Raw genomic sequence first — 18,301 nt, 5'->3', positions numbered from 1 at the left:
CACGTAAACTCCCAACCCTCCTTGCCACGAGTTTCCTTTTGAGGATGCATACACACGTATCTCGATTATGTTACAACTCACACGAACAATAACATTCTCACACATGAGACACTCATCCATGAATTGAACAGGAATAGCAATGTTAAGGCAAAAGGAGATATAGGCAAAACCTGCAAGGTTCTCTCCAAACTTTGGGGAAACGAAAGTTAAGAGTATAAATATTGTGGAATATGATTGTCTCTGTATGAGAAAGTGGGTGAAAATATGAGGAAGACTGTGAGAAATATGAGGAAGACTGTGAGAAATATGAGGAAGTAAGGGTAAAAGGAAGAGTATGAAATGAATGCATGCGTTTCCTAAAATAACTCTTAAAGACACTTTATATGTCTCGAGTTGTCAAATCATGTTAAGGCTTTTATATTGAAATTTCCAGTGATAATCTAAAGAGATATCTTGCACACACACAAACACACACAAGAGTACATACGGTGGCGTGCAAAACGTGAGTCCAGTAGGAAATTTATTTATCGAGACGTGATAACAAAATAAATAATTGCAATGGGAAACCAAAAGCACTTTCAAGGGATTTCTATGAACTCTTAAGGACATAAAAATTATAAAAGAGAAAATAAAATTTGTCTTTACGTATAATCGATAATTATCAGTGTGCATCAGAATCAGCAAAATGTGCCCTTAAGCTTACTCGTTCTCCAGGACAAACTGAACTAGGTCACTCTTAGTCCATTATTATGATGCAAGTGTGATCCCCTTTTCCCTTGAGAACTGCCTTAACTCCATTTGGGATTGATTGAATTACCTCCACCACCGATGGTGGATGGAGGTTATGTTTTCACCCTTGTTTGTCTGTGTGGCTGTTGGTCTGTGAGCAGGATATCTCGGAAGGTTATGGACAGATTCAGAGAAAACTTGGTGAGGCAGGTTGGGTGTGTGACAAGGACAAATTGATTAGATTTTGGTGAAGATGCAGATAAAATATTTTTTCAAAGTGATTCTTCACCATTGAGAGATGGGGCCAAAAACTATATACAGTATAGCATGATATCTCAAACAGTTATGGATGGGTTATGACAAAACTTGGTGGATGAGTTGGGTAAGTGACAAGAACAAACCGATTAGATTTTGGTTGAAGTCTCGATACAAATCTGGCCGATCAGTGGGATACAAGTCGTAAACTTTTCATCCTGGCAGAAGTATGCGCTCTTCCAAGTGGCATACCAGTTAGTTTATTGATTATGTTTGAGTCAATCTTTTCCCAAAATTGCTGTAATGCACACAAGAGCATAGTCAGATTGCTCAAATAAATTTTATCTTTCTCTCAAATGTATTCACCCTTCATTCATTCTGTAAAGAAAAACTGTCAGCCAATAATAACTATAATAAACTAGATATCTGTGATCACAAAGCGATAGCAAAGGGAAAACCTCCCCAACTGGGAAAGGCTTACTCTTCGCAATCGTCCGTGACTTATTAGTCACTTGACTCCACCCACCGTGGCACCCAGACAAAATGATATAGCCGCCATCTTGGTTTTCTGGTGGGCCGAACAGAAAAGGCTTGAAGGCCTCTGCTGATTATCTAGTAAACCCTCCAATATCGCAGGGTTTAGGTTCCAGGAAAATACCGCAATCGTGCAAACCAAGGGCCAATCGGAAGAGGGTACTTCGGTTCCTGGACTTCGAAAAAATATAGAGGAAGATCGACGGCTGCCATAAATGAAATCATTATGATTGAAATAACCACGTAAATATATAAGTATGTGTATATACACTACATGGCCAAAAGTATGTGGACACCCCTTCTAATTAGTGGATTCGGCTATTTCAGCCACACCCATTGCTGGCAAGTGTATAAAATCAAGCACACAACCATGCAATCTCCATAGACAAACATTGGCAGTAGAATGGACCATACTGAAGAGCTCCGTGACTTTCAACCTGGCACCGTCATAGGATGCCACCTTTCCAACAGGTCAGTTCGTCAAATATCTGCCCTGCTAGAGCTGCACCGGACAACTGTAAGTGCCGTTATTGTGAAGTGGAAACGTCTTGGAGCAACAACAGCTCAGCCGCGAAGTGGTAGGCCACACAAGTTCACAGAATGGGACCACCGAGTGCTGAAGCGCGTAGCGTGGAAAAATCGTCTGTCGGCGGTTGCAACACTCACTACCGAGTTCCAAACTGCCTCTGTAAGCAACGACAGCACAAGCACTGTTTGGCGAGAGCTTCATTAAATGGGTTTCTATGGCCAAGCAGCCACACACAAGCCTAAGATTACCATGCGCAATGCCAAGCGTCGGCTGGTGTGGTGTAAAGCTCTCCACCATTGGACTCTGGAGCAGTGGAAATGCGTTCTCTGGAGTGATGAATCACGTTTTACCATCCGGCAGTACGACGGATGAATCTGGGTTTGGCGGATGCCAGGAGAACGCGACCTGCCCGAATGTAGAGTGCCAACTAAAGTTTTGTGGAGGAGGAATAATGGTCTGGGGCTGTTTTTCATGATTCAGGCTAGGCCCCTAAGTTCCAATGAAGGGAAATCTTAATGCTACAGCATACAATGACATTCTAGACAATTCTGTGCTTCCTACTTTGTGGCAACAGTTTAGGGAAGGCCCTTTCCCGTTTCAGTATGACGATGCCCCCATGCACAATGCGAGATCCATACATAAATGGTTTGTCGAGATCGGTGTGGAAGAACTTGACTGCCCGCACAGAGCCCTGACCTCAACCCCATCGAACACCTTTGGGATGAATTGGAACACCAACTGCGAGCCAGACCTCACTAATGCTCTTGCGGATGAATAGAAGCAAATCTCCACAGCAATGTTCCAACATCTAGTGGAAGGCCTTCTCAGAGGAGTGCAGGCTGTTATAGTAGCAAAGGGGAGACCAACTCCACATTAATGCCCATGATTTTGGAATGAGATGTTGGACGAGCAGATTTCCACATACTTTTGGCAATGTAGTGTGCATATATCTATATACATATTGTGAAGTGGAAACATCAAGGAAAATGCAATATTGTTTTAGCCCCATTTCTCAATGGTGAAGAATCACTTGTATATTAAATAATTCACGTATTGGGATCCACATTTGGATCTTCACCAAAATCTAATCGATTCGTCCTTGTCACACACCAAAACCTCTCCCCCAAGTTTCATCTGGATCCATACATAACCTTTTGAGATATTGTGTTGTATATTTTTTTTTTGGCCCTCTCTCAATGGTGAAGAATCACTGATAAAATTCTCAGATCTGAATCCGGATTTGGATCTTCACCAAAATTAAGCGTTGCTGTCCTTGGCCAGTCCCCTACATACACAAAAAAATTCAGAAGGGAGGAAAACTGTGACCACAAATTGTGACAGACAGAGAGACAGACAGACAAATGCTACAGTCCAACATATTTGGCGAAATTTTTTTACACCAAGTAACAAAAGAGCACTGCAAAATGGAAAATTGAAATAAAAATGTCAATACTCCATTGGGAGCCTAAACCAATGGGAAGTCTTCCCACCGCCCCCCCCCCCCCCGTCGAAGAGTATTCCGGTCCTTAACTTCTTTACACTCTCAGGGGGTGGGCCACGCTCAAAAAAGGAATGTCTTCCTGATGGGAGTTTCTTGCTATGACCTATACCTGCACTGCTCTTTCACTTTTTACCTTACTTTTTCCCATTATTGTTGTTTGGCGGGGAGGGGCAAGAACCATTTATTTTGAAAATGAGCCATAATCTAATCAAGTCAAGGAAGCTTTGTTGTCAGGTGTTTTTCTGGTGACCAATCGGAGTCTTCTCTCTTAAACCAGAGCCACGCTGATACCTCTTCAGCAGCCAACGACCACTCCTTAAAAACTTTCCTTGTCTCGACTTGTCAGGCTAAGATTTTTTTAGGAGGTTATAGGCTGACCGACCAACTAATCCTCTTACTCCAATTACCACATTAAAGAAGTCAGTAGCATATCCTTCTTTGTGCATCTTAGTCATCAGCCACTCATATTTAGCTCTTTTAACTTCACCAGCTTCCGACATTCTAGACTCAGATGGTATCATTAACTCGATCATTATGATACGCGTGCTCGATTCTGATTGAATGACAATATTTGATCTTGGACGTGTCTCAGTGATGATCCCAGGAAATTTATTCATGCCGAGTATATCGGCACACATTTTCCAATCATTCGCATCACGTAACACTGTACGATGATGTTTATCTTTGTGGATGCTTCGATTTTCCATCGTTTCCTTTGAAAAACCTGCTCTAACGAATTTGCAGTAATTCACATTTTCCTTGACTGGGATAGGTCTGTCTGTCATTGTGGGTACATTTTACTGTATCTATGGTTATTGCGATACATTTGAATACCCGATTGTGCCTCCAAGTGTAACGCCCTTTTGCTCGGGCAAACTTACATGCAGACAACGTATGCTCCAATGTTTCATAGTTGCCACAAAGTTTACATTGAGCGTAATCCTTTACTTTCCAATGAACAGGATTGGCCCCTGGGGGTAGTTGATTGTAAATTGACCGAATGAGGAAACTAATTCGCAGAGGTGCCACGTGCCACAAGTCATTCCATGTTGGGGACCTTTGAAAGCAATCCTCCCAGGTTGTCCACTGCCCTTACTGACTCAATTGGACAGCCTTATAGAGCCATTTGTAATTTTCTTCTTTACGAACTTCCTCAAGTGTCAAGTTCACTTTTTGACGGTTGCTTGCTTTTGACCACCAAACACACGTAGACTCTGTCAGTGCCAGACCTTTCCGATCAGCTTGAACAGTACCAATAAATCTCATACCTTCAGGGAGTTTTGACTGCTTTTGACTGCTTTGTGGGCACTCCATTTATAGCCGGTTCATATTCTTGGTTGTGCTTTATGGATGAATTAATCCCTAGAACTTTTGAGAGAAAGGAGCTGTCTACATTTAGCCACCTTAAATTCCTCTGTCAAGGATTTTATTGAGAGTACTAACATTGCCTTATTGAAGTACAATGCATGTGTTGCTAATCCGGGAGGAAGACCAAGCCATTTTCGCATGTGTTGATTAAACTTCTTCTCAAGGCTGTCAACAGTTGACAAGGTGAACCCATACATTTGAAGTGGCCACAACAAGTTGGGGATCAACATAAATTGTAGTATCCATACTTTGAATATGCTTTGCAACCGTGTCTTGTCTATTAGAGCTAGATTACGAAGAGCTTCTTGCACAATCGTCTTACAGGTAAATGTGTCCTTCAGAGAATTGTCATAGCATCGTCCAAGGCTCTTAATGGGCTCTTCAAGTCGTGTTGGAATTTTATGACCTGCTACTTTAAAAAAAATATCACATCACAACATGTCTCTCAAATGATTGATTGAGACTGAACTCAATTTTGATGCTTTGAAATTCATTTGACACCACATTGTAAGCACTTATGGCTTGTCCAAATTGTCTTGCATTTCCTTCGAGGCATTAGTAAGGATTTATTTTCGTCCACGAATGCTCTCAATGAAGGTGGAAGAATACCATTCCTGAGTTGTGCTGTCACAGGTATTTCCCGCCATACTCCGTCCAGGATGAGTTGCATAGCCAGGATGAAAAGGACAGGTGAAATTTCAACCCATCACAACACCAACCTGTAACTCGACAAGTTTTGTTGTGTAGGAAGTAGTCGAGAAACACGTTCTGAACTTCTCAAAATATGTTTGTACAAGTTGAATAATCGACTGTGGTACATGGTGTAACCTTCATGCCTTCCACATGAGTCGATGAGGTGTTGCACCATAAGCATTCACCAGGTCTAACCATGTGACATGCAAACGTTTTCGTCTTTGCTTGGCATCCTGGATAGCCTCCCAAATCATTGCCATGTGCTCCACACAACCTGGTATTCCAAGAATCCCTCCTTTCTGTATCTCAGTTTGAATATATTTGTTTGAGATGAAGTAATTTTATCCTTTTTGCGTGTACTGTGAAAAATATCTTGCCTTCTACATTAAGGAGGGATATTGGTCAAAATTGGCCAAACTGCTTTGACTGGTATCTTTTAGGGATGTATATTCCCTTTGTGGTTTGCCATTCATGATGTACGAGCTTATGAAGTTGGGAAAATATGACTGGACACCGCTTATATACCCGATAAGAGACACTATTCGGTCCTGGGGCAGACTTGTTACGAGCTTTCTTTACAATTTGCTGCAGTTCATGCAAGGTTGGAGGTAACACTTTAAACTGGGTTGTTGGTTTCTCAGCCCATTCTATACCAGATATGTCTGACAATTCCTCACTCCTGCAATTATCTGAATATGTGTTCACAAGGTGCTCCTCAAGAACAGCCTGATATGTGCTTAGTGACCCAGATTTAGGAGGTTGGAACAACTTTTTGGTGTAGGCGAAGGGATTGTCAAAGAAGCGTTCCCTGTTTTTTTTTTGCTGCTCCCATTTTCTTCTTGCCAGCTGGTTTGTCGTTCCGTTCCCAATTGTATGTTCTGATATCACCATTAAAAAGTCAATAAAGCACTTGGTTAAAACTAACAAAATCATTCTGCCACCAGTCAGCATGTGACCTGTGCCTTTGGAAAAAATCCTTGCATGTAAAAACCATCCTTTTAATTACTGGATATGGCTAAAAGAGGCTTGAATATATCACAGATAATATAAAAGTTGTCAAAATATCAACTGACCTTTGCATTGCCATATGGAATAAGAGTGACATTCATGATATCATCAACCAGAAGCCAGGTGGGAAACAGCTGGTAGGCCATGAACATGCGGCAGTATGGACACAAAGACTCCATATACAAGTCCACATTGACTTTCTTCACCTCCTGCACTCGAGCTGACTGCTCACAGCAGACTTTCGTCTAGGAAACAATGAGGGGGGAAAAAATCCCTGATACAATGAAGGGGTATCATCTTAATCTTTATAAATTTTTCAAGCAGAGTTATCGCACCTTGTGTGAAAGGAATTTAGAGTTTAGAAAAAGAGAGCCAGGTACTATACAGTATATTATGCGGACAACAAAACGAATTTCCATACCGGATCGGTCGAGGCCCGGGTTACCAACGACCGCCACCGGTACCAGTGGTCAGCAGGGTACCAGTGGAAATTGTGCTACGGCTGGGCGAAGGAGGAGAAGGAGACTGGGAAGGCGAGTCCGGAGGCAGTGGGAGAGGGGGAAGGGTAGAAGTGTGGAGGTGAGAGTTGGAACTCTGAATGTTGGGACGATGACTGGCAAAGGGCGAGAGTTGGCTGATATGATGGAGAGAAGAAAGGTGGACATACTGTGTGTACAAGAGACCAAGTGGATGGGGAGTAAGGCGAGGAGCATTGGAGGTGGTTTCAAACTGTTCTACCATGGTGTGGATGGGAGGAGAAATGGTGTCGGGATAATCCTGAAGGAAGATCATGTCAAGAGGGTATTGGAGGTGAGGAGGGTGTCTGACCGAGTGATGAGTGTGAAGTTGGAAATTGAAGGGGTGATGATGAATGTCATCAGTGCATATGCCCCACATATGGGGTGTGAGATGGAATATAAAGAAGATTTCTGGAGTGAGTTAGATGAAGTGGTGGAGAGTGTATCCAAGGATGAAAGAGTGGTGATTGGAGCAGATTTCAATGGACATGTTGGGGAAGGGAATAAAGAGGATGAGGAGGTGATGGGGAGGTACGGTCTCAACAAGAGAAATGTGGAAGGGCAAATGGTGGTAGAGTTTGCAAAAAGAATGGAAATGGCAGTGGTAAATACGTATTTCAAGAAGAAGGAGGAACACAGGGTGACATACAAGAGTGGAGGAAAGTGCACACAGGTGGATTACATCTTAAGTAGGAGATTCAACCTGAAAGAGATTAGTGACTGTAAGGTTGTGGCAGGGGAGAGTGTAGCTCGACAGCATCGATTGGTGGTCTGTAGGATGACTTTAGAGGTGAGGTTGAGGAAGAGAGTGAGGGCTGAACCAAGGACCAGATGGTGGAAGCTGATGGAGGAAGACTTGCGTGAAATTTAGGGAGGAGGTGAGACAGGCGTTGGATGGTGGTAAAGATGGGTGCGATGATTGGGCAACGACAGCAGAAGTTGTGAGGGAGATAGCTAGGAAGGTACTTGGTGTGACATCTGGACAGAGGAAGGAAGATAAGGAGACTTGGTGGTGGAATGAGGAAGTACAGGAAAGTATAAGGAAGAAGGGGTTGGCGAAAAGGAAGTGGGATAGTCAGAGAGATGAAGAAAGTCGGCAGGAGTACAAGGAGTGGCGTCGAAAAGCAAAAAGAGAGGTGGCTAAGGCCAAGGAAAAGGCATATGACGAGCTGTATGAGAAGTTGGATACAAAAGAAGGGGAAAAGGATTTATACCGATTGGCAAGACAGAGGGACCGAGCTGGGAAGGATGTGCTGCAGGTTAGGGTGATAAAGGACGCAAATGGGAATGTGCTGACGAGCGAGGAGAGTGTGTTGAGAAGGTGGATGGAGTACTTTGAGGAGCTGATGAATGAAGAAAATGAGAGAGAGAGAAGGTTGGAAGAGGTGGAGATAGTGAATCTGGAAGTGGGGTGGATCAGTAAGGATGAAGTGAGGACTGCTATGAAGAAGATGAAAAGTGGAAAGGCGGTTGGCCCAGATGGTATACCAGTGGAGGCATGGAAGTGCTTAAGAGAGATGGCAGTGGGGTTGTTAACCAGATTGTTTAATAAAGTCTTGGAAAGTGACAGGATGCCGGAGGAGTGGAGATTAAGTGTGCTGGTTCCGATTTTCAAGAATAAGGGTGATGTGCAGAGCTGTGGAAATTACAGAGGGATAAAGTTGTTAAGCCACACCATTAAGTTGTGGGAAAGAGTAGTGGAAGCTCGGTTGAGAGGAGAGGTGATGATCTGTGAGCAGCAATATGGGTTTATGCCAGGAAAGAGCACCACTGATGCGATGTTTGTTTTGAGAATGTTGATGGAGAAGTATAGGGAAGGCCAGAAGGAGTTACATTGTGTGTTTGTGGATTTAGAGAAAGCTTATGATAGGGTGCCAAGAGAGGAGTTGTGGTATTGTATGAGGAAGTCGGGAGTGTTGGAGAAGTATGTGAGGATCGTGCAGGATATGTATGAGGACAGTGTGACAGCGGTGAGGTGTGCAGTAGGAATGACAGACCAGTTTAAGGTTAAAGTGGGATTGCACCAAGGATCCACTCTGAGCCCTTTCCTGTTTGCAATGGTGATGGACAGGTTGACGGACGAGATCAGACTGGAGTCTCCATGGACCATGATGTTCGCGGATGACATCATGATCTGTAGGGAGAGTAGGGAGCAGGCTGAATCGAGCCTTGAGAGGTGGAGGTACGCACTGGAGAGAAGGGGAATGTTAGTCAGTAGGAGTAAGACGGAGTACATGTGCGTAAATGAGAGGGAGGGTGGTGGTATGGTGCAGTTGCAAGGAGTTGAGGTGGGGAAGGTGGATTGGTTTAAATACTTGGGATCAACTGTCCAAAGTAACGGAGAGTGTGGGAGAGAAGTGAAAAAGAGAGTGCAGGCAGGATGGAGTGGGTGGAGAAGAGTTGCAGGAGTGATTTGTGACAGAAGGGTAGCTGCAAGAGTGAAGGGGAAAGTATACAAGACGGTAGTGAGACCAGCTATGTTGTATGGTTTGGAGACGGTGGCGCTAACAAAAAGACAGGAAGCAGAGCTGGAGGTGGCAGAGTTAAAGATGCTGCGATTCTCGTTGGGAGTGACGAGGATGGATAGGATAAGAAATGAGTGTATTAGAGGGACAGCGCAGGTAGGACGGTTTGGAAACAAAGTGAGAGAGGCGAGATTGAGATGGTTTGGACATGTGCACAGGAGGGAAACGGAGCATATCGGGAGAAGGATGTTGAAGATGGCGCCGCCAGGCAGGAGGAGAAGAGGAAGGCCAAATAAGAGGTTCATGGATGCAGTGAGGGCGGACATGCGGGTGGTTGGAGTGTCAATGGAAGATGTGGAGGATAGAGCGAAATGGAGACAGTTGGTCCGCTGTGGCGACCCCTAACGGGAGCAAGCCGAAAGAGGAAGAAGTACTATACAGTATATAATTCCAATTAGTTTATGACATATAATTTAATATGCAATGATTAATGCAATACTGTACATACAATCTATACTAATAAGTGTCAGTGTCTGTGTCTCCTCCACAACCTTGAAACCTAGCAGCCTGAAACTTTGCAGGCATACTAAGGGAACTCCAAGGAAGTACGGAAGTAAAAATTTGGTGTTTGGGTTAATTAAAATTCCCCTTTTGAAGATAATTAACCACCTTATTTAATAATATCCTTTATGAGATGTATCCTCGGCCCCCTTGCTCTCTGGGGTCTTAAAGACATATCCTGGGTTACCTCGCTGGGGTATGAAGCCACCATGGTTTTTGGCATGCTCAACCATGCCTTAACTTGGAACAGGCTGCAACGATGTCTGAATAATAAAGGTTGTTTTTTTTTTCACGTTCCTCACTCGTATTATCGAATGCCTGTTCATCATAGCTACGAATCGTTGGGTACATTGCAATGCGTATATTGCAACGCCCCATCCCTCTCTTTTCCGCAGATCTCCTAATGTCTGTTTCCCACTGTTTTTTTGCTTCCCTCTCCTGCCTCCCTTGCCTTCTGCTCTCTTTGTTATACGTTCTGTATGTTAGCTCTTATACGAGACTCGATATTGCATACAAAAAAAACGTGCCACCGTATGGTGGCATTGGGCCCATCCCTGGTCTCACTCAGTCCAAAGTGGGCCCGGGCCCCTCCCCTCCTAGGTTCTCTATTTCACCCTCCCCTGGGTGAAGATTTCCTAGAGGCTGTGCAGAAGCTTTGGAACCTGAGTGTGGCTTTGTACACCGCGCCCCGATTTCCAATGACCCCGCAACCACCCACAGGTCTTCTCCACGTGGTTTGCAATCGTCCATGGGGCGACCCTCCAACGGTGACAGATCTGGCCGTCGCAAGAGGGTCAGTATTTACCCAGCAGTGAGCGTCAAGAGATCTAAAAGATTGTCTGGGTGCCCACTACAATGGAGGGCTCCCCCTCCCCAAGAATGGTTTGCACGTCGGGACGGTTTGCTGGTACTGGAAAGCGAAGCGATGAGCCGCAATAGCAGTTGCATCCTTACGCAACCCGCTGCTGCCAGGTAAGGCTTGGACAACGCTGACAGATCAGCATCCCATCATGACCTGTACCACAGCAATGTTCAGCCCCACCTTGTATGACGGCTCGCAACCCACCCCGTCCACTGTCGGAAGATTCCGCCCCTGGGTACCAGCCCCATCCCCTCCAGCTGCCTTGGTATGTACGGAGCTAGTCTCCAGGAACGTGCCCATCGGACCAATGTCTGCCCAGAACTGGAGAATACCTTTTAAAGCAATACAAGTACCATCTTGGTGGCATACATTCAACAAGCTCACTTATGATATCAATCAAAAGTTCAGGTTAACAATTTGAACCATCTTAAAGCGATGGTTAAAGTTAGTATGTGTGTGATACACTAGCAATGGCCAAAGGGAGAACAACATTGAAATCTAAAACAAGGAAGAACAACAACAGCAAGGACGAGAACAGCACTCGGTAGAGTGCATACCTCCGCCAGGCTGAACAGTTTACGTTTTGTATCCCACTATCCAGACCTGCACCAAACTATAATCGGCTTGATCTTGTCACCTAACCAACTCATCTACCTATTTTCATCATAACATAAAATATGTATGTATATATCTCACGAACAACGTTTTGAAATCCATGCTCTATATTGTTTTTGGTGCTCTCAATGGTGATGAATTGCTTATATACAATTTTTTTTAACTTGTATGCATATTCGCAGTCATCAAAGTCGAATAATTTTTCCCTTGTCACAACTTATCCATGAAGTTTCGTCTGAATCCATTCACAAGTTTATGAAACATCACACTGTACTGTATATCATTTTTGGTCCTATCTCTGAATGGTGAATCACTTCAATAATTTTTTTTAAACTTTTATCCAGATCTGGATCCTCACCAAAATGTAATCGACCTCTCCAACAATTTTCCTCTGAAACTGCAAAACTTTTTGAACTATCCTGCTCACAGACAGACAGACAAACAGACAGACAGACAGACAGACACACAAAGAGGGCTGGAGGAGTTAAAGAAAACACAACCTCCGTCCACCTTAGGTGGTGGACATAATTAATTAGGAATAAAGGAAGCAGCAAAGCAAAATCCTCCAATTGTTTCCGCTGTAGCCCAGTACGTACCGAGCACGTTTTCGTACGCTGCACCTTCCTGCATTCGTAGTTCGCTCGCAAAGTTGCATTCTTCTTAATGCTCACGGTGTGTACGGAATAGAGGCACAGTACGAGAAGAGCGCTCACAACGAGCCGGGAGCTCGACATATTGTGAAACAGCATTGCACGACTGTCAGAAGAGAACAGGGAAACTCACACCGAGCGAAACAAGGAAGTGGCAAGTGTTGGTGGTGTTGTTGGTGGTGGTGTTGATGTTGTTGTTGGTGCTGTTGTTCTTCTTAGTGAAAAGAGATTGACAGTTTTGCTTCGAGGACTTGTCATGGTGTTTGTTTAAATAAATAAATTATGCTTCAAGGGAATACCTCATGATAATAAATAGACAAAGCCTAGAAATGAATGAAGAACCGCAGAAAACGAAATAACTGAAAAATATGTGCAGAAATATAAACATGGTGGAGTTGAGAGTTCGATCATATTGTTCATCATTTTGTTCTCATTGAAACATGTGGAAAATATTCCAACTTGGGAAAATTATATACCTGGCAAAATGGCACAGTCGATAGCCAGTAACAGCGAGTGGTAGGTAAGTTTACTAATTTTTCAATCAAGACAGATCAATCGAGATCAATATAACTGCAACAAGTCTGAAGACAACGATGGTTCACGAGCGGTATTTGACGATATAGATTATTTCAGAAGTCAAGGATGAGACAATGTGATAATGCTTGACCAAGTTATAAAAATGATCCACATGATGGGGTACGAGTGACAGGTTATAAGCTGCAAAATGTCGAAAACCCGGTTTCGTGCAACGACTTTAAAAATTTGACCTTTGCATGACCTTTAAAGGTCCCAAAACAATGTTGTGGACATTAAAATAAGGAAACAGGATACGTGCTATAGCTTAATAGAGTTAGTTCGTCGAAGAAGGTCGATAACCCGGTTAGATTCCCACAACTTTGAAAATTTGACCTTTGTGAACTTTGAAGGTCAAAGGTCAAGGATTATGACCTTTGGTGCAAAACTTCCTCTGGAACATTCCAGGAACAATATAACGTCATATAGGCTATATGGCATTTCACACTCCTCGGATTATCCATACTTTGATGAAATCAGCGTAAAAACAAACTTGAAGGGGGCGCCATGGGCAAGGTGTTCGGGATAGAGCAAAATGGTTTCAAGAATTTTGGTGGGGAATGACCTCAAGATTATGCATAAAAAATATTGTCATCCTCGCTCTCAAAGTTTGGGCGGTCGTATGATTTTTATGTCAAAATTCGAAATTTTCTAAGTTCGTGACCTTTTGACCTTGACCTTGGGACGAAAATGAAAAATCGAGCTCCGTGGGGCTATACAGGTGCCATTGGGCTAACCAAATACCGAAACCCCTGTCAGATTTGACAAACCCCCTAGGAGAAGATGCAAATTGAAATCTGCTACCCCTAACAACACGTTTTTTGGGCATGGCTCCGCCCATAATGGGCACACCATGCCCATTTTCAGGAAAACACAACGAGATCATGATATAAACCTCCCACCAAAATTTTATCAGGATCGGATCAAAACCCACGGAGCTATGCTCGGGACAGACAGACAGACAGACAGACAGACAGACACACAACAATAACGAATATAGTGGTCACTTATTTTTTTCGTGAACCAATAGGTATCATCGAAAAGGTTTGCAACATACATTCAAACTAGATGGTACTCATCGAATACTTAACCAGCGCAGATTTGAGAAGGACTTTGTGCGAGCCAACTCTTCTGGTGGCAAATTTGCGATTAAAAAAAATTACATTCAAATCAAATGGTAGACCAAATAAAATAGGTACTGCATTGGAGTCATTAGAACCTGGAAAAGCAAAAAGCAAAGAAATCATCAGGAGGAACCTGGATAGGACTCGGGGTTCAACTGCTACTCCTGTACCCTCTAAACCATCCGGGTGCAGCCAAGTGAGCCTTATTCAAAACAATAATCAAAAAGAACAGATTCAAACAAAAAATTCGGAGATTCAGACCATGCGTCCAACCTGGTTGAAATTTAAAGCATAGATTCCCCATCACTGCGAGATAATAATTTTGAAGTTTCACGTCGATTGATGAAGCGGTTCAAGAGAATTTTTTTTTTTTTAATAATTTCAATCCAATATGGCTGCCAAACCATGTGACCTATCAATTATTCATGAGCATCCTGGTGTCCCCAAGGCTTGGGGGAACACCAAGCATGTGAAGTTTCCCCTTGATCTGTCCAGCCATTCTGGAGAATATTTTTAAAAGTTTTAGGGTAAATCCAATATGGCTGCTGAACCACGTGACCGATGACGTCATAATTATTTTGAAAAAAATTTCTGTTCACCAATTCCATGGAGCTGTTTTGGAGATAGAGGTCCAACGTTTTTCCTTTTTTCTAACATGGCTGCCACATCAGGTGACCTATGACATAATTATCATTAAAGCATTCTACATGAGTAGACAGGTGACTGTGATGGGACATTTTAAAATCACTCTTTCCTTCCTAAGCCTTTCTGGCTACATGAAAGGTGCAATTAAATGATCCCAACCCAATTCCTTCGTGGGTGGAGGGAAGTGTTTTATCTCCCCACAAAAAAAATTGACTTGGTAACACCAGGTATCCCTGCTAGTGATATATAAATCCTTGTTCTCGGGTTAATATTAAGGAAATTATCAGTATTTTTAAAATGGGGGAAACGGCTGATTTTTGGCACCTTGTTTAACATGGAGTTATATCGGAAGGCTTGTGACCCGAATTCAGGTGTTTAGCGTTTCAAAGTGTAATAACTTCCTTAATACCTGACATATTTAAATCAAACTTTCAGTGAACAAAGCCCATCAGATATACTTTTTAATGACTGAATTGAAACTTCATAATCATGCAATTAACATATTACTTAGTGATATTAATTACTTGAATTAACGATACTAATTTAATTAATAAATTAACTGCATGAATTTGTAAAAGAAAAGCATCATATGCAAAACTTAGTTCACAGATATACTGTAGTCCTGAAGGAGGAAGCCATCTAGACTAATTAAATCATGTTTAATTAGTATTCGATGATGTAAGAGCTTGCAAACCATTAACTCTTTCAGGACAAAAGGAAGTTTTCATCACACATCTAAACCCATCATGCGGGTCCTGAAAATTAAGCTCTTAATTACAAAAAAACTAGTCCATTAATTACATACTATTGGAATGGACCTTTTGACCCTTTAGACTGCTGAGACCCCTTTGACCTTTACAGACCCCTAAGAACACCAAGACCCCAAAGTACCTCTAATTATTATTATTATTATTATTATTATTATTATCATTATTAGGGTTTCAAGGCTTTGAGGCTGAGAAACCTATTATTTTTGTTCAGATTAGCAAAAACGCCCAAGGCCGTGAAGACCAATGCATATTTGGCCCAACGACCAACAAGCCCCCGAGTTCATAAGAAATGAAGGAGTTTTGCTGATTGAACTTCAACAAGAACTTCAATCTTTAATGTTTCTGGATCTTTTTTGAGCATTCAGACAGATAATATTGTTGTGGGCCAGGGGTCGGGTGAGAAGACCACCAGGGGGTGAAGCTATTAGTCCAGCAGCCAAAGGCCAAATTTTCACCTAACCCAAACATCTCTGATAAAGTTTTTTTTCTCTGCTGATTATTCACCCTTGGGGTGTATCTAATGATATCCAGGTGGGTGTGAACCTGTCACCCTTGAGCAACTTTAAATATTCAAGATGGCGTCCAAGATGGCTGCCACAATGGGGTAAAATTCTAAAATTCCTATTCTTTCAATGTAGTCGGCCAGAAATCGATGATTTTATTGTTCAAATATATGTTTTGAGTTTCAACAATGTGTTAAATAGTTTGGGAAATATCAGCTGTACCGTTGCTATGGTAACTATTAATATGTTTACCGTTATGTCGTAAAATATAGAAAAGTAGCAATCTACCATATATTTCAAGAACATGTTCATTACAACATTGTTTGTTTTTTAAAATCTTTTTGGCAAAGGCTCTTGATCACTGCATTGAGTAAAATAGGATGATGAATTACATTTTTCTGTTGCCATGGTAACTATCTAAAATGATCACTAATTAGTTAGGTGTTAAAGATGCACAGCATATAATGTATATAGTTGTACATTTTATCTTATTTGTTTTCTACCTCATAAACTATATGGGGGCCGATTTGGTAAGAAACTGTAAGACGTTGTCATGGTTACCACAAAGATGCCACTGTAAATTGGTACCGAATGTTTTTAATCATGTTTTTTACTGTAGTTCTGCACCAGAAAAAGAAATTTTAGCTGGACCCAAAATTTCTTGATATGGTTCTTTTCTCTACTTCATATGCATCTTCGTGATGTCTATTATGATATTCAGGTGGGTGTGACCTTCTCAGCCCTGAGCAACTTGATGAATACAAAATGGCGTCCAGGAAACGAGGAAAAATACTAATTTTTTATATGTCGATGACCATATCAATTAAAAACACAATGAACCATGTTTTATATCATTTTAATGACAGCTAGATGCTTCTGAAAACTTAGTTTTACATATATTATATGATTAAAACGAAATTACTTATTTTGGTCACAATGGCCACAAAGAATGAAAGATTAATATGTTTCTGATGGATTATTGAGAAAATCAGAAAAACAAGTGACTGGGATATCAAAAAGATATTTTTGGATGAAATATTTATTTCCAATTCATAGCTATTCATAGTTTTTATTCATAGCATACAAATTCAAAGCATACAAATGCAATAAAATTGCTGTGCCCCTAACCAATGATGCGACCAGCAGCCAAAAAGGCCTACATGAAGGGAACCATCCAGTGACAACATAGATTACATAAAATCAGCTGTAGACTACATTCCAGTGACATTGCAGATTTTTTTTTTTAAAAGAAACATTCTCAGGAAAAAAAAAATCCAGATCTGAAGCCAGCATCAATTGGGCAGGCCATCATACAGCCAATACGTCCATGGGCTACACTGGCTCCACTGCAGCTTGGTTTCGGCATTCAAATGCACCATCATTTTGCTTCACGGTTTATGGTCGATACCCTTCATGAACATGGCTTTGCCTGCTCCTATGCTAAGGTGCAAAGGTATAAGTGAAGTTCAGCATTAGCTAATGAGACTATCACCTTGGGACACCAACGGTCATCATCATATCCAATACATTGCGGGTGATGTTGATCATAACGTGCAACAATCGATGGATCGAGAACATGTCTTGGATGGGCTTAATAGCTGCAGTAACACCAAGGACAGAAGTCTCCCGAAAACCTATTCCCAAAGCACATGTGACAGCTCAAGATATCGAGGCAGTGGGTCGTATTAATATTCAATATTTCAGGATGCCTGCAAATACCCCACCCCTCATATACCAACCTCTTATCTACATACCTGTTGATGACCCAAGATCTCGACTTGACATTCTGTAGAAGTCCTCTCTGGTATTCTATTCACCTCGGCCAACATGGTCCGGGATGATGTAGATGTAAGACTGGTCGGTATCCAGGCATTTGGCAGTATTTGGCAGCCATATTGGATTAAAGTTTTAATTGGATTAAAGACAGCCATATTGGATCCCTGGACATATCATGTGCTTTTGACACAGTCTGGCACCCTGCATGACTCACCAAACTCTCTTCCCATGGTATTCAAGGCCATCTCCACTCATGGCTCGCAGACTTCCTCTCCTGTCACAGTCAACGTGTGGCCCTAAATGGAGTTCTTTCATCCCCTCTTCCTGTGCAGGCTGGAGTTCCTCAAGGTAGTGTTCTGGGCCCTGTTCTTTTTTCTGGTTTTCATCAATGATCTCTCCGACTCTCTGGAAAATCCTCTATTTCTCTTTGCCGACGACTCCACCCTCTGCCGTACCATCTGTCATCCCTCAGACCGGCAAGTAGCAGCTTCTTCGCTCACTGCAGATCTGGATAAAATCACAAACTAGTCCAACACATGGAACATGTCTTTCAATCCAGACAAATCTCACACTCTCACTATGTCTCTTCGAAAGGACCGTTTAGAAAACCTCCCCATCCACT

The 18,301-nt window shown here is 42.3% G+C and overlaps 1 protein-coding gene across 1 annotated transcript in view; it reads right to left on the bottom strand.

Moving 5' to 3' along the window:
• Positions 1-12,466, bottom strand: part of LOC147026358 (gamma-interferon-inducible lysosomal thiol reductase-like) — a 49,482-nt gene extending 37,016 nt beyond the window's left edge. The window contains exons 1-3 of the mRNA XM_085881691.1: positions 12,235-12,466; positions 6,683-6,862; positions 1-35 (exon numbers count right to left, since the gene is read on the bottom strand). The exon at positions 1-35 is cut by the window's left edge and continues 40 nt beyond it. Of these exons, the coding sequence (XP_085737817.1) occupies positions 1-35; positions 6,683-6,862; positions 12,235-12,387 (368 nt within the window). The 5' untranslated portion in view covers positions 12,388-12,466. The remainder of the gene's footprint in view (positions 36-6,682; positions 6,863-12,234) is intronic.
• Between the last annotated feature and the right edge of the window lie 5,835 nt (positions 12,467-18,301).

Source organism: Eptatretus burgeri, chromosome 5 (assembly GCF_056783735.1).
Source record: "Eptatretus burgeri isolate ZD-2024b chromosome 5, Ebu_testis_v1, whole genome shotgun sequence".
In the NCBI taxonomy this organism is placed as follows: Eukaryota; Metazoa; Chordata; class Myxini; order Myxiniformes; family Myxinidae; genus Eptatretus; species Eptatretus burgeri.
Note: the sequence above shows the minus strand (reverse complement) of the source record. Positions and strands in the feature narration are given on the sequence as shown.